General features: G+C 37.4%; 1 protein-coding gene across 9 annotated transcripts in view; it reads left to right on the plus strand.

The window, feature by feature from the left end:
- Positions 1-11839, plus strand: part of SUGT1 (SGT1 homolog, MIS12 kinetochore complex assembly cochaperone) — a 35415-nt gene extending 23576 nt beyond the window's left edge. For all 9 annotated transcript variants that reach the window (XR_008538819.2, XM_063792161.1, XM_063792162.1 and 6 more), the window contains 3 exons: positions 224-314; positions 3974-4155; positions 11719-11839. Coding sequence is in view for 8 of the 9 variants with exons in the window: in XM_063792161.1 (XP_063648231.1) it covers positions 224-314; positions 3974-4155; positions 11719-11820 (375 nt within the window). In the remaining variant the exon portion in view is untranslated. The remainder of the gene's footprint in view (positions 1-223; positions 315-3973; positions 4156-11718) is intronic.
- The last annotated feature ends 5404 nt before the right edge of the window (positions 11840-17243 follow it).

The following is a 17243-nucleotide window of genomic DNA, read 5'->3' on the forward strand; positions in this document are numbered from 1 at the left end:
GATTATAGCTTATATATAGTATGTATGTTGTTTTTTTCAAGGGTGAATTTTGAGCGTAGAAACAAAATTGTTTCATAGTTTTTCAAATTTAACCTTGTATAATTTAAGGAAACTGTCAAAGATACTATTCTTAACAAAACTTTGATGACTTAAGAAAACTGCATTTTTTACTGTTTTGTGTATTTTACATCGAGTAATGGAGTTTATTTGGTATTTCCTCCAGATTGAAATTAAACTGAAAAAGCCAGAGGCTGTGAGATGGGAAAAGCTAGAGGGGCAAGGAGATGTGCCTACGCCAAAACAATTCGTAGCAGGTTTGTTTTCTGGCCTTGATGAGCTTTATATTCATACTGTGTTGTGTAATTGAAATTAAATAGTAATGAACATTCTTTTTACTTTCATTATTTATGTTCTCAAGATAAGATACATTGAGTATAATAAGGTTGCTCCGTAATGAATATAAAGTAGCCTTTCTGTGAAAGTTCTGACTTCTCAAATTCTAAGAATACAAATGAATGGCAGCAAAATCCTAGAGGGAGTTGGGATTTATTGTTTACCATGTAAAGTTTATGACATCAGTTGGAGGGTGTTTAGTTTTGCGTGTTGGCCCTTCCTGTTGTTTCTTTTTGGGTTGTAAGTTGGTTTACTCAGCGGATATATTTCCCCTTCTTCCCTCTCCCTTTCTTAATTCCTTTCTATTCCTTCTACTGATACTGTCATCTAATTGCCTGGAATTTGCAGGGCTTTACAGGATAAGGTATCTACCCCATTTCTTATTGCTAATTTAGAGATGGACGCAAATAGGTGGTAAATGCCAAAGGAAAGTCTAGGAGAAGAGTAGAAAACCAGGCTTCATTGTATATATAACCCTGTAAGAAACAGAACTTTGTGTTGAGGTCAATTTTAAGTATGTGCAATAACTAGGTAAGAATTTTTCTAGTGGATTAATTCACAGCACACTCAGAACTACAAACTAAGATTATATTTTATAGCAATAGCTTCATTAATGAGTGGAGGGAAATTTCTTTTTATTGGAAGTAATGGTCTGATATAATGACTGAAACAAGCTAACATGTGTCTCAGCTTTTTCTGATTTTGACTGCTTTCTTCTGTAACAGAAAACACATTTCCTTGTGGCACCTTTTAGAAAACACTGAGTTATTCAACAGATCATTTGTGTGTGTGTTTGTGTGTGTATGTATAGTTATTTCTTAAGAAATAATTTTGGATGTTTAGAAATTTCAAAAATAAGAGATTCTCATATAGCTTTCACCCAGTTTCCCCCATTGATAGTGTCTTAACTAGTCCAATGATTACCTCTTAAGTAGTCTATGGTATAATTTTCAAAATCAGGGTATTAACACCAACAGATACTTTTTAAGGACTGAAGTATATCTAGTTGGTATTTAAGGTATTTAAGCATCTGCTTCACACTTTATTTGAAAGATGTATGTGTTTCTTTTAGGACTGACTCCAATAGATTTTGAGGCTGAGGTTTATATGTAGCTGAAAGCTTTAAAAAATATATAATCACTTTAAATGTAGTATCTTACTTAATTCTAACAGCCCTGCATAACAGGCAGCCCCTTAGTATTCCTCCCATTTTGCAGGCTCAGAAAAGTTAAGCTCAAGATTATCCCTCAGTTCTCATTGTCTAGGACTAAAATCTAGGTCTTCTCAGTTGGGTCCAGTTATTCTGTTAACCCGTTGTCTACTTGTTGCATACTGCTTGTTGTTGCATTTTCTAACAAGGGAAACAGTCTTTGCCAACATGAGTATCTATGTAGTTATTTGATATTATAGTGAATGAGCAGGGAGGTTAGATTACTCATCTCTCAGTAGTTCATCTGCCGTCTCCAGGTGTTAAAAGTTTTTCTGAGATTAAAGATCAAGGCTTTTTAGTGTTACAGTTACCATGTTTTTTCTAAACTCAACACCTTAGATATTCAAGATGATACTCTTCCTGTCCTGTTTTTGTAAGAAATTAATATACTTGTCAGATTGCTGTGTATTGCAAGCTGGAGACTGTAGATAAGGGCAAGTCACTTAACCTATCTGACCCAGCTTGCTTATCTACAAAATAGAGATTAAAACCTCTGTTCTCATCCTTCCTGGGAGTCAGCATTAGGATTAATTAAATCCATATTTCCCAGGCTCTTAACTTACCATGGCATGCATTTTTTGTTTTACCTGGCTACTAGTGAAAATGTACAAAGATAGAAGGATATCTAGTAGAAGGAAGGTGGATAGGATTTTCAAAACAATATATTTGGCCCTGAAAAAAAACTATGTGTTGGTGTTGTGTGTGTTGTTTTGTTTTGAGGAGGAATGGGCAGGGAGAAAGTCGGTTTACAAGTGAAGAGAAAGCGTAGAAAAACAGTGGATGTTAGTTTCTCAGCTATTTTGACGAAAGGGATGTAGAGAGCAGTATTGGGAGGAACATTTAGATTAGTACTAATATGTCCTAATACATACTGATGGGGAAATTTTGAATTGGGTTTTTTGAAAACTGTAGCTCTTTTGTCCAACACAGTAGCTGCTAGCCACATGTTACCTGTTGAGCACTTGAAATATGACTAGTCTGCATTGAGATGATGTGCTATGTGAAATATATGGTACAGTTTGAAGAGTTAGTATGAAAAAAGAATATAAAATATCTTCATTTTTTTTTGTTGGTTTTTTCTTTTTTTTTTAAGAGAGAGTCTTGCTGTGTCACCCAGGCTGGAATGCAGTGGCACTGTCATGGCTCAGTGTAGCCTCAACCTCCTGGACTCAAGCAGTCCTCCTAACCCAACCTTCCGAGTAGCTGGTACTGCAGGCATGTGCCACCACGCCCAGCTAATTATTATTATTTTTTTTCATAGAGATGGGCTCTCACTATGTTGCCCAGGCTGGTCTCACACTTCTGGCCTCAAGCAATCCTCCTACTTGGCCTCCCAAAGTGCTGGGATTATAGGCGTGAGCCCCCATGCCCGGCCTCTGTTGGTTTCAAGTCAGTATGATACTATATTTGATATATCAGGTTAAATGAAATGTATTATTAAACTGCATTTCACCTGATTCTTTTTAGTAATATAGTTACTAGGAATTTTTAAATTATATATGTGACTCACATTTGAGGCTGTCATTATATTTTCATTGGATAGTGAACAGAGCTGCTCCTATAGCTACTAGGTTGTCTAGTTATTTTCTAATTATTTGTGTGCCAAGATGTTGATGCCTTTGGTCTTTGGAGCAATCTTGGCAGTACCCCGAGCCCCTGGGCCAGTAGCCTCTCTCGCTGCAAGCAGCTCTGTTTACTCCAGTGTGCCCTACAAATACTATTATTTGCTAGGTGTATGGGATGTGGGCATTGAACTTTAGATCATCAAGTGTAGTACTTTAAACATTTAGAAGTTACTTATTGTTATTGCCTATTAAAATAATCTTACTTTTTTGATGTGGGGAGAGTATGGAGTGGCATGGATGATTATTTATATTTTCAGGCTATTTATACTCTGAAAGACACTAAGTACTTTAGAAAAAGTCACATTTTTAACATTTATTAAAATCTTAGTTACAAAAGATTTCTTAGGCATCCTTTAAAAAATTTTATTTTTAGAATTGTTCGTACTGTCTCTGCAACTTTTCTGAAAACATAAAAGTTCTGTATACTTTTCATCTAGTTTCTGTTATCAACATGAAGAATCTGCTTTTAATCTAATTTTGTATAGCGTATCAAAAGTTTACACTTTATTGAGTTATTTTGCTCAAAAGAAATCCCCAGATTTTACATTATGGTAACTGACTCAGTTTTTAGAAATGTGAATTTTGTTATTGACCTATATACCAGAAAGACACTTATTGCATACCTGAAATTCAGTAACCTAAACTGTTTGCTAAGATGTTCCATATACATGGTCACAAAGTTTACATATTCTCGACATAATTGAAACATGTTGATTAATTACTTCTGCCTTTTTTTACTTCATAGATGTAAAGAACCTATATCCATCATCATCTCCTTATACAAGAAATTGGGATAAATTGGTTGGTGAGATCAAAGAAGAAGAAAAGAATGAGAAGTTGGAGGGAGATGCAGCTTTAAACAGATTATTTCAGCAGATCTATTCAGATGGTTCTGATGAAGTGAAACGTGCCATGAACAAATCCTTTGTAAGAATATAAACTTAAAGAAATATATATGGGAGCAAATTTTACATATTTTAAACGAGAAAATTGGTAATGTGAGACCAAATTGCGTGTACTATAGCTGGGAGAACTTTTTGAATAAGGTCTGTCTGAATGTTTCTTTTTGCTCTAAGAGTAATTTTTGAGGAGGTTGAAAACTTATGGAAGAGATGAGAAACAAGTGGTTTATCCTAAGTAGGTATTTTTTATCAGTGAGTTAGATTGATATGGAGTCATCTTACTTGGATTTATCCCAGTAGCTGAGTGAACTTCTGTTGTTTCCCTTCTAGACTCATATGTAGCCTCAATGTTAGAGATGAAGAATATAGATACGAAACTTTTCAGAATAGTGTTTGCACGTAGAAGGTGCACGTTATTCATTGGTTTAACAACTCTCTTAAGAAAATTCAGGCTTTTTGTCAGGGCAGCATAAATACCTAAATTAGACCTCAAAATTTTAGTAATAATTCGTCATTGTATATTTAGCTTGCAGTTGTAATCATGTGACTTTTATTAATACCAGTAGCTCTGGAAATATGACTCTTTTAAGACATATTTACAGTAGAAAGTTAAAATTAGTATTTTAATTTAATATTTAATGTGGTTGAGGCTTAGGTATTTCACACTTAAGAAATATGTGGTAATTGGTCATGATTTTCACAGCTTTTCACAGTTTATTTATTTAGAGACAAGGTCTCACTCTGTTGCCCAGGCTTGAGTACAGTGGCGTGATCTCGGCTCACTGCAGCCTCTGTCTGCCGGGCTCAAGTGATTCTCCTACCTCAGCCTCTGCAGTAGCTGGGACTATAGACATGCACCACCACGCCTGGCTACTTTATTTCTTGTAGAGGTGGGGTTGCGCCACGTTGCCCAGGCTGGTCTCGAACTCCTGGCTTCAAGCAGTCTAGCCGCCTCAGCCTCCCAAAGTGCTGGGATTACAGGCGTGAGGCACCTCAACCAGCCTCACTATTGATTAAAAAAATTTTTTTCATCACTTTTGGGAGACTGAGGTGGGAGGATCACTTGAGCTAAAGATCTTGAGATCAGCCTGGGCAACATAGAGAGACCCTATCTCTACAAAAAAAAAAAAAAATTAGCTAGGCCTGGTGGCATGTGTCTGTGGTCTCAGCTACTTGGGAAGGTGAGGTGGGAGTATCTCTTGAGCCTGGGTGGTCAAGGTTGCAGTGAGCTGTTTTTTTGTGCCACTGAACTACAGCCTGGGCAACAGAGACCCTGTCTCAAAAAAAAAAAAAAAAGTCTTCATTAAACTTTTAGTTTTGAGATAATTGTAGATTGACATGCAATCCTAAGAAATGAGATTCTTTGTACCTTTTACAAAGTTTCCATTGATGGAAACATTTTGCCAAAACTATGCTACAACGTCACAACCATGATATTGACAGTTAAGATAGGGAACCTTTAATCCCAGTGCTTTGGGAGTCTGAGGCCACAGGATCCCTTGAGGCTAGACCAGCCTGGACAATATGGTAAGTTCTGGTCTCTACAAGAAATTTAAAAGCTACCTTGGCATGATGTTGTGCCCCTGTCAGCTCAGGCGTCTGCGGCAAGAGTATTGTTTGAGCCCAGGAGTTCAAGGTTGCAGTGAGCTATGATCGTGCCACTACTCTTAGCTTGGGCAGCAAAGTGAGACCCTATCTCTTAAAAAAAAAAAAAAAAAAAAAGAGAGAGAGAGATAGAACATTTTCATGGATTCCAAGGATCCCTTATGTTGCTATCTTATGGCCATACTCACTAACCCCACCCCCACCCTTCCATGATCCTGATGATCACAAATCTGGCAATCTTTGTCAGGTATGTAGTTTACACATATTTTCTCCCAGTATGTAGTTTTCATTTTCTTAATAGGGTCTTTCATAGAGCCAAAATATTTCATTTTGATTAAGTCTAATTTACCACTTTTTATGGATCATGCTTTTAGTTTCAGGTCTTATTAACTCTTTGCCTAGTCCTAGATCTCAAAGACTCTCCTATTTAAAAAATAAATAAAAGTAATATTGTTTTACATACTACATTTATTTTTTATTTAGAGACAGGGTCTCATTCTGTCACCCAGGCTGAAGTACAGTGGCACAGTCACAGTTCACTGTAACCGCAAAGTCCTGGGCTCAAGTGATCCTTACGCCTCAGCCTCCCAAATAGATGGGACTACACATCCATGCTGCCATGCCTGGCTAATTTTTAAAATTTTTTGTAGAGGTGGGGTGTCTCCGTATTGCTTAGGGTGGTCTCGAACTTCTGACATCAAGCAGTCCTTTGGCCTTGGCTTCCTGAAGTGCTAGAGTTACAGGCGTGAGCCACAGCACCTGGCCTACATATTACATTTAAGTCTGTGATGCATTTTGAATTTTTATGTCAAGTGTGAGATTTAACTTGAGATTCCTTTTTGTGGGGTGGATAGTATGTTCAGGTGTTCTGGCACCTATCTTTTCTCATTGAATTGCTTTTGCACTTTTCTTAAAAATCAGTTGAGCATATTTGTGTGAGTCTATTTCTAAGTTCCCCATTGTGTTAGATTGAGCTGTATGTGATCTATATGTATGTTCCTCTGTCAGTCCCACTGTCTTGAGCTGTAGCTGTTCAAGTCTGAAATTGGGCAGACTCATTCCTCCTACTTTATCCTTTATTTTCACAATTGTTTTTAGATATTCTAACTCATTTGTCTTTCCATGTAAATTTTAGAATAAAGTGATTATATATAATTTTGGTGTTCATTACTAGAATCTAGACATACAGTTAATTTTATGTTTATCTTGTATTCTGTGACATTGCTGGACTCAGTTCTAGGAGTATTTTTGGATAGATTGTCATTTTTTTAATGTGGACAATCATCTTCAAATATGGAGGTTTTATTTATCTGCAGATACGGAGAGTTTTATTTCTCCCTTTTCTATCTGTATGCCTTTTATCTCCTTTTCTTGCTATATTTCACTGGCTGCAACTTCCGCACTGCGTCGAATAAGAGTAGTGAGAGTGGACATCCTTGCCTTGTTTCCCATTTTAAGGGAAAAGTATCTATTGTTTCATCATTAAGTATAATGTTAACTGTAAATTTTTGGTAGATGATCTTTGTCAAGTTATGAAAGTTCTGTTGTATTCCTATTTTTCTGAAATTTTTTTATCATTAACTTTCAATATTAACTTTTTGTCAGATGTTTTGTCTGTGTTGATAGGATTATATGATTTTTCTTCCTTAGCCTGTTAATATGGTGATTTTATATGATTAATATGATTGATTTTCAAGTATTGAGACAGTCTTGCATGAGCCCTACTTTGTCATATAGTGCATCTCTTAATTCTATCTTCTAATGTTTTGTTATGGGTTATTGTGTCTATATTCTTGAGGAATATGAGTCTAATTTTCTTTTTGTGCTATCTTTGGTTTGGCATCAGAGTAATACTTCATAAAATGAATTAGGAAGCATTGCATCCTCTTCTGTTTTTTAGAAGATATTGTGTATAATTGGTGTTAACTTTTCTTAAGTATTTGGTAGAACTCACCAGTGAAACAGTCTGGGCCTGGAGATTTCTTTATTAGGAGATTTACAGTTATGAATTTAGTTAACCTAAAAGTTTTTATAGGACTGTTCCAATTATCTATTTCATATGGGTGACTTGTGGTTTGTTTCTGATAAATTGATCCATTTTGTCCAAGTTGTCAGTGTTTGTATAGTCCCTTATTCTTTTTGTTTTTTGTCTTTTGTTTTTGAGACGGCATTTTTCTGTCGCCCAGGCTAGAGTGTAGTAGTGTGATCATAGCTCACTGCAGCCTCAACTTCCCAGGCTCAAGTGATCCTCTCATCTCAGCCTCTCCAGTAGCTGGGACTACAGGCATGTGCCGTCATGTCCAACTAATTTATTTTAATTTAATTTAATTTTATTTTATTTTGTAGAGATGGGGTTTTGCCATGTTGCCCAGTCTGGTCTGTAACTCCTGAGCTCAAGCGATCCGCCCACCTTGGCCTCCCAAAGTGCTAGGATTACAGGAGTGAGCCCCCATGCCCGGCCTCCCTACTCTTTTGATGTCTGCAGGGTTTATAGTGGTATCTTTTTACCATTCTTATAATAGTAATTTGTGTCTTTTCTCTTTTTTCTTTGTCAGCCTTGCTAGAGGTTTAAAGGACACCTTATCTAGCATATGCTTACCCATTAGCTAGATTTGCTTATGTTATTGAATTTTTTCTTCCAAAGAATTAGCTCTTTGTTTCGTTTTTTCCTCTATTTTTTGTTCTACATTTTTTTATTCATTTTTATTTTTATTTTTATTTTTATTTTCTTCCTTCTGCTTGCTTTAAGGTGCATTTTGTTCTTATTTTTCTAGGTTCTTAAGATGTACATTTATCTATTATCTATTTCTATCTATTCACTCATTTTTGAGACAGGGTCTCCCTCTGTCGCCCAGCGGGGAGTGCAGTGGTGCGATCGTGGCTCAGTGCAGCCTTGACCTCCTGGGCTCGAGTAATCCTCCTGAGTAGCTGGGATCACAGGCATGCGCCACCATTCTCAGTTAATTTTTTTTTATTTCTTGTAGAGACGAGGCCTCCCCATATTGCCCAGGCTGGTCTTGAACTCTTGAACTCAAGCAGTCCTCCCATGTTGACCTCCCAAAGTGCTGAGATTACAGGCACGAGCCACCACGCCTGGCCTGTTGTCTGAAAGTTTTCTGTTTTCCTAGGCAGCGTCCTTCCCTTATCTCTTGGCAAGAGAGAGCAGGGGTTTGTTGGGACTTTTTTTTTTTTCCTTGTTTGTGCCCCTTGGTGTTTCCAGCTTCTTCAGCTCCAAGTCTAGGATATATGAGGCAAAAAGAAAACCCAGAATTTGCCACCACGTCATTTCTTGAGTCCCAAGGTCCCTGGTAGGTCTATCTTCACTTTACCTTTTGGTGTCTTTTTTTTTTTTTCTAGTCAGGGTCTTGCTCTGTTGTTCCAGCTGGAATACAGAGGTGCGATCATGAATCACTGCAGCCTTGAACTCCTGAGCTCAAGTGATCCTCCCACCTGAGCCTCCTAAGTAGCTGGCACTATAGGTGTGCACCACCACACCTGGCTATTTTTCTTCTTCTTCTTTTTTTTTTTGTAGAGATAAGGTCTCCTATGTTGCCCAGGCTGTTCTTGAACTCTTGGACTTAAGCAGTCCTCCTGCCTTGTCCTCCCAAAGTACTGGGATTATAGGTGTGAGCCACTGCACCTGGCCCCTTTTAGAGTCTTTTTACCTCTGTTTCATATGTAGCATCTAGGGTGTTTAGATTTACTACTGGGAAGAATAGGAAAAGTACATCTACTTGATCTTCCCAGGAGAAGTCATTCTCACTTTCTACTTTTAAAAGTGTGGTAGACAAAATTAGCAGTATGTCAGATCAAAGATGTCAAGTCAAATCAAATCAAAGATCAAAGATAGAATCTGAACTCATTTTCATATAGAAACTTTGACAATTATAACCAAATTGTGTATACCCATAAAATAAGCCATCTGTGCAGCAACATTGATCTGGAATATATGAGGGGCTTCTGTCCTTGTGAGAATATGAAAGAAACTAGACTTTGTTCTCTATAATCTCCTTATCTAATTGGGACAAAAGACCAAGATATACAAAATAATCAAAGGGAAATGCTAAATTGCCCTGCAGTCTATTAGGAGAGATGCGGGGGTGGGGCGATAAGTGTCATCAGCAAATATGGTCAGATTGTAAACCAAATCCACAACTGAAGGTCCTCTTGGGGTAGTTTGTGTTTGTCTGTTTATTTGAGAGAGAGTTTCACTCTGTCACTCAGGCTGGAATGCAGTGGCGTTGTCTCAGCTCATTGCAACCTCTGCCTGCCAGGTTCAAGTGATTCTCGTGACTCAGCCTCTAGAGTAGCTGGGACTACGGGCGCATGCCACTACACCTGGCTAATTTTTGTAGTTTTAGTAGAGATGGGGTTTCACCACGTTGGCCAGGCTGGTCTTGAACTCCTGACCTCAGGTGATCTGCCCGCCTCAGCCTCCCAAAATGCTGGAATTACAGGCGTGAGCCACTACGCCTGGCCTTGGGGTAGTTTATTATACAGACTTGTCAAATGTAATTCAGTCATTTTATTTAAAGCCCACTGTGTGCTAGGCCACTGTGCTTAGAACTACGATATGAATATTAGTAAAATGTACTCCTTGCCCTTAATGAGCTGTCAGCATTAGTTGAAGTCAAGGGTGGAAAGCAGATCTAAGAAGATAGAACCTTAAATTGCCGCAATGCACTGTGACACATGTTATGTAAATGGTAGTTAGGCTCACACAGAAGACAAATTTACAGGAATAGAGAAATAAGAGGTCAGAGAAAGCCACATAGAGGTGGTGACATTTCATGTTTGGAAGATGACTAAGGACACAAAAATCTCTGCCATGCAAAAAAGCCCATGTAAGGGAGCTCGGTAGAGCGTGTCAGACATGGGGTTACATTGAGGTTCCAATGTATAGGATATGTGACTGTATACATTGGCCACTAACACAGTTTTTTTTTTAAATGTTTATATTTTAATAATTCGCTCCATTCTTTGATGTGGTTCAAATCCATTGATTTTTATCATGTTAAAATAAGAAATATCCAGATGGAGCCGGGTGCGGTGGCTCATGCCTGTAATCCCAGCACTTTGGGAGGCCAAGGCGGGTGGATCACCTGAGGGTCGGGAGTTCGAGACCAGCCTGACCAATATGGAGAAACCCTGTCTCTACTAAAAATACAAAATTAGCCGGGCATGGTGGTGCATGCTTGTAATCCCAGCTACTCGGGAGGCTGAGGCAGGAGAAGCACTTGAACCTGGGAGGCAGAGGTTGCGGTGAGCCCAGATTGTGCCATTGCACTCCAGCCTGGGCAATGAGTGAACTCCGTCTCAAAAAAAAAAAAAAAAAAAAAAAAGAAATGTCCAGATGGTTTTTAAAATATATTAATGAATATGCTTGGGTTGTTGGTAGGTGGTATATTCAGTAGATGGTAAATAAATGACCAATTCTTCAGTGAGACACTGACTTTCTATACCTGCATTTATGTACCTTGATTTTTAAAAATTTTTGGATAAACTTGCATGTGTTTGGCACAAAGAGAGCACAAAGTAGAGGCCCTTCAAGTTCTCTTCAGCTGGTACAAGAAGAGATTATTTTGACTGGTCTTTACGGTCTTCAGCAAAAGAGATTATAATAATCATTTTTTTTTGGGAGCTAATAATATTTTCAATAGAAGGTAGTTTTTCCACATGCACATCTATGCTCATTAGCAAAGGATGTAGTGCACCTCCCTGACTACTTTAGGATTTTCTTTTCAGATTTTATGGAACTTGTTAACCTCTGGAATGCCTAAGTTTAAATAAAAATATTGTTTTGAGTTTATATTGAGCTATATATTTTATCTGTATAATCTATTATATATGTATTGCATAGAGTTTATATTGAGCTGTATATAATAGCCAATATTTGGGGCTCTATGCTTGGAACATTTTAAGAAAAATATTCTATTTTGATTATATGGTCCAGGAATTAATCTATTTTTATTTTTCATTGCAGATGGAGTCGGGTGGTACAGTTTTGAGTACCAACTGGTCTGATGTAGGTAAAAGGAAAGTTGAAATCAATCCTCCTGATGATATGGAATGGAAAAAGTACTAAATAAATTAATTTGCTCTCATTGTATTGTGTATATTCACCTAATGCCCATTGTGTATTGATATTGCATTCTTGAATTTTGAACACTGAATATCTTTTTGAAAGATTATACTTCTTTACCTCTTTGTGCTTTAGAAATTATTTTCCTTCAAGTGTTCAAGTCTAATGAAGAATGAAGATAACATTTTATCACTTCTGTCCTTAAAGATTTCAGACATGGTGAAACTGAATAAAGCGTGTCATTTGCTCCTAGATAGATTCATTCTATCTAGTTGTGGGGATGGAGAAATCTTTAATGGTATATTTTCGGTTATTGCCTTATTTTTGATGCAGTATTCTGTCAGTAATTTATTAGACCTGGCAGCTTTGGGTGAGCTTAGATTTTTCACCTTCAGTGTTACATTGTGTTTGCTTTTAAAAACTGCTTTTGAATGGAGTTGTAAATACAATTTTTCTATGAAGATGTTTGGTTTATTTACCTTTTTCTTAAGTTTTTAATGAGAACTTTGAGAAATTATCACAGGGAATTCCCATGTAGTTCTTTTAATGGGAAGAATTTGTAATTTTAATTGCACTGAGATATTTTGGTCGTTACCTTGCAAGTTTCTGTATAAAACATAGATACCTGAGTTTTAACACACTGCAAGTTTATACTAAGGATAATCTGTGAAGGTGGGGCAAAGAAGGTTCTAGGAAAGCCCAACTCCACTTGCTTCTTTTATCACGACAGGATTCTTGAAATTACAGCATTGATGGGTTTTTTGGTATTTTTTTTCTTTATTAGAAAATCTCTGTTGTCACGTCCCCGTGATTACTTTGGTTTCATTGGTTTATGGTAATTGCTGTGAGAGTAAATTAATGTGTATATGTTTAGTATTTACTCTGTGCCTAGAATATATAGATATCATGAGAATACAAAAAGTAAAAGACATGATTATTAACTTCAAAGAGCTTATAAATGTAGCAGGGAAAAAAATAACATTCATGAAGGAACTGTGGAAAGATTGAATGCTGAACTCGGTATAAATACACTTTAGAGACAGGAAAATGTTCTGTGATTAAAATTGTTTACAGTCTAGGCTTTTATAAAGTATAGGTTATGGATGACCTGTAGATCTGACTTTGTTTTCTCACCATGATTTTCTCAACTGTAATACCCCAGATGTTGGTCTCAGCTCTGTTAGGTGTCACTAACATTTTTATGGCAAAGCACTACTCTATACCCTCAGAGCAGGGGGAGTGGGAGGCAAACGGGTCATCATTTCAGCCTCCAAAACAGTAGGAATTCAGCTCCTTCCTTCTAGTCCTTTGTTGTGGGGTGTAGGGGAGTTACTAAGGAAAGTTTCAGTAAGGTGATACCATATAGTGCCCAAACCTGTTGTTATAGCTTGTTTAAGCATTCTAGAGTTTTCACTTGTCCTTCTGTCCACTTAGAGCTACTAGATACATTTTTTTCTTCTTGAACACTGAAGGAAAAGGCAAAATTAAGTTTTGGTTGGATGGATTTCTAAAGTTTTCTTCTTAGGAAAATAGGATAGTGACTTTTGTATTCTGTATGTTAAATTTTCTCAGTACCATTAATCCTAAGATGAAGAGGAAGGCTATTGCTGCAGAGGCATAGTTGAGGACATATAGCACTACACCAGAGACAAGAATGCTTAGCTCTAGCAAGTCTTCTGTCATTGACTACCTTCATAATCTTCAGCAGGTTTAGGCCTTTCTTAGTTCCTTTGTAAATAATCCATAGAGTCTTAGAGTTATAATTAAAGGTCCATGGTTCTAAATACAGAAGCATATTTTTGCCGCTTAACTTTTTCTTTCTTAAAAATGACACTATTAAAATAGCTGTTTCTGACCAGGTGCGGTAGCTCATGCTTGTAATCCCAGCATTTTGGGAGGCGGAGGTGGGCAGATCACCTGAGGTCAGGAGTTCAAGACCAGCCTGGCCAACATGGTGAAACCCTGTGTCTACTAAAAATGCAAAAATTAGCTGGGTGTAGTGGCATGCACCTGTGGTCCCAGCTACTTGGGAGGCTCAGGCAGGGAGAATTGCTTGAACCGGGAGGCAGAGGGTGCAGTGAGCCAAGATCATGCCACTGCACTCCAGCCTGGGCGACTCCATCTCAAAAAAAATAAATAGCTGTTTAAAAAAAAAAATCTGGTACTATCTTTGGTTGGTTTTAAAGGATATATTATCTAGAATATGCTTACCCATTGGCTAGATTTGCTAAGTGTTGTGGGATTTGGGATTTTGCTGGTCTGAAGGGAGTTTGTAAAACACATGACTGAAAGCATTATAAAACACCTTGTCAAATACATTAGATTTATAGGTCAAGGGAATTTTGAAAAGTAGGCTAGATTGCTGCCTAAGAATCCCACTCTAAAGTACTGCTTTGTTTAATCATTCTAGATAATGGAAGCTTGTAAGCCTCCAGAAAGTTAAAACAAAAAACTTCTTTCTGATTAAGAGCCTCTTAACTCTATCCTTATCCTCTGCTATCTCAATGTAGCTATTAATTGTTCCCTCTTTGTTTCTAGACTCCAATTTTCATTTCTCAAATTTTGGTTCTCTTAGTGCTGTTAGTAATAGTAGCCTTTTGTTTCTTCAGAATGTATGTATTTTTCCTCTTAAATGTTTCCTTTCCCTTTTAAGGTTAGTCCTGGAATACATGTTTTTCTTGGTCTTGTAGACTTCATCTCTCCTGATTTCCATAATAATTTGCACCTTGATGAATCCAGAATTCTCCCACTGTCTTCAAAGAATCTTGAATAGAATAATCTGCTTTTTGAACTCTGCTATCTAGTAATCTCTTTAGATATCTATACCACAAGTTTGAAACATCAAGGTCAATTTTGATAATTTCCTGTCTTATGTCCTAATACCCATTCAGAGTTGACTGCCAACTAACAAGCTCAGCCTTTAGCACTGGCACTTACTGGCCAATCTGTTTTCTGTCTATAGGGAGTGAAATGGAATGGAGAAAGAGGATAACTCTAGTTTTTAAAAACATTTTTATTCCTTTTTTAAAAATTTGTTTAGAGACACGGTCTTCTTCTATCACCTAGGCTGGAGTGCAGTGGTGCGATCATGGCTCACTGTAGCCTCCAACTCCTAGGCTCAAGTAATCCTCTTTCCTCGGCTTCCCAAAGTGCTGGGATTACAGGTCTGAGTCACTGTACCTGGCCCACATTTTCATTCTTGGCTCACTGTAGCCTTAATCTTCAGGCTCAAATGATTCTCCCATCTCAGCCTCCCAAGTAGCTGGGACCACAGGCATGCATCACCACGACTGGCTAATTTTTGTATTTTTTTTGTAGAACCGGCTTTCACCATGTGCCCAGGCTGGTCTTGAACTTCTGGGCTCAAGTTATCTACCTGCCTCAGCCTACCCAAAGTGCTGGGATTACAGGAGTGAGCCACCATGCCCAGTCATGAACTTCAAGTAAATATTTAAAATGGAGATACATCACAATGCTATTATGAATAATTTAGATAGAAATTTTAATTTAGTTCAGTACTTAAATATTTTTTGGCTCTTCTTTCCCACTTTACCTTTCTCTGTTCCTTCCTCAGTTACCTACATATCAGATTAGATTATTGATATCTGAGATATATCACTGACCCAGAGCAAAATTGCATATTAGTTTACCATCTAATCAGCCTAATGCACTTAAATTCCCTTGGAATCTTTTCTGTTCAGATTGGTGTGCATCTCTCTGAACTTGTAGCTTTACTGACATTTCCAAAAAAAGGTAGACGGTTTCTAGGTGGTGTGTGTTTTTGTTAGTTACTAGAGCCACTTACCCTTTGTAACTAGCTCTAAAGAAGTACATCTTTTGCTCATACCTGCTACTGTAACCATATGACAGTATGGATTTAAGTTATTTCTGCCTAGAGGAATTAGATGATAAAAGCTAAAAGGACAAAATACTGGTTTCTGTTCAGGGAAGGGTCATATGTAGTTTTAAATAAAAGGGTTCATCTCTTTTGATGTGGTTTCCCTTTCTCCATCTGTGCATTTTTTAAATCGTAAGATCATTTTACACACACCAAGAGATTTTATTTTGGGAACTTGTGGGGAAAATATTGATTTACCTACAAATGTTACTATTTGGAGCCATCCTTGTGATTGGTTTCTGAGATTAATTTAACTCTTAGCCTCACTTCCTACCTTAGTAAAGTTGCTCCTCCAAATCAGCTAAAATCATATACAATGAATGCTAACTCATTACTGCAAATAGTGGTAGTTACTGTGTACTAGCATTTCTTATGGATTGGGTGGCATTATCTCATTTTTAATCGCCCTTCAATAGCATCCCATTATTGCAAATCAGAAAGATGATGGGGCCAAAGTAAAGTTCTTTGCCCAGGTCACTCTACTAATAAGTAATTGCAATAGCTGGGATTTGAACCCAGGCCTATCAGACTCCATTACCCATACTTCTGACAACTGCAATCCTCTCATCAGGTTAATAGGCTAGATGTGGAATGAAAGATTTTTATTACCAAATCAGCTGACTGGAAATGAAGCAGAGAATATTCAAGTTAAAGAACTAATTCTTTTTTTTTTTTTTTTTTTTTTTTGAGACAGTCTCACTCTGTCGTTCAGGCTGGAATGCAGTGGTGCAATCTCGGCTCACTGCAACCTCCACCTCCCAGGTTCAAGTAATTCTTCTGCCTCAGCCTCCTGAGTAGCTGGGATTACAGGCATGGGCCGCCATGCCCAGCTAATTTTTGTATTTTTAGTAGAGACGAGGTTTCACCATGTTGGTCAGGCTGGTCTTGAACTCCTGACCTCATGATCCGCCCACCTTGGCCTCCCAAAATGCTGGGATTATAGGCGTGAGCCACTGTGCCCAGCCAAGAACTAATTCTTATATAGGAGCTGGGAAGATACATTCCTAGAGATCCTCACTTTCTTAAGTAGGAAAGCTTATTAGGAATCCAAATCTTTTGCCTCATACTGGAAGTAATGCAAAGAAGTAGTCTGATTTTTGAGAGGGTGCTGTTTTTCTCAAATCTAGATCATTACAGAGAAACAGTGTACTTTTAACAACTGTTGCATGTGTAAGAAGACTGGTACATGATGCCAATGAAATTCTTTTTTTCCTTTAACTTGGGAGCTCTCATACCAGTTCCGTTGTACAAATGCTGAGATTGTTTCAAGGTTTTATTCCTACAGACATGTTAGGATTTGTGTATCACTGATTTCTCCAATAAAATTTGAATATTTTAGGTTATTTCCTTTTTCTTATGTTAGCATTTTGTATATATATATATATTTGAATTTTGGCTTGTCTGGAGTCTTAAATATTTGGTATGCCTTCACATTTGGATTTTTAGTTTTATTTTTACATTGAGACTTCTACCTATATCATTGACTTTATTTTTTCCTATGATTAAAGGATTCAGTTATACAAAAAGA

The sequence above is a fragment of the Pan troglodytes genome, chromosome 14 (assembly GCF_028858775.2).
Source record: "Pan troglodytes isolate AG18354 chromosome 14, NHGRI_mPanTro3-v2.0_pri, whole genome shotgun sequence".
Classification (NCBI taxonomy): Eukaryota; Metazoa; Chordata; class Mammalia; order Primates; family Hominidae; genus Pan; species Pan troglodytes.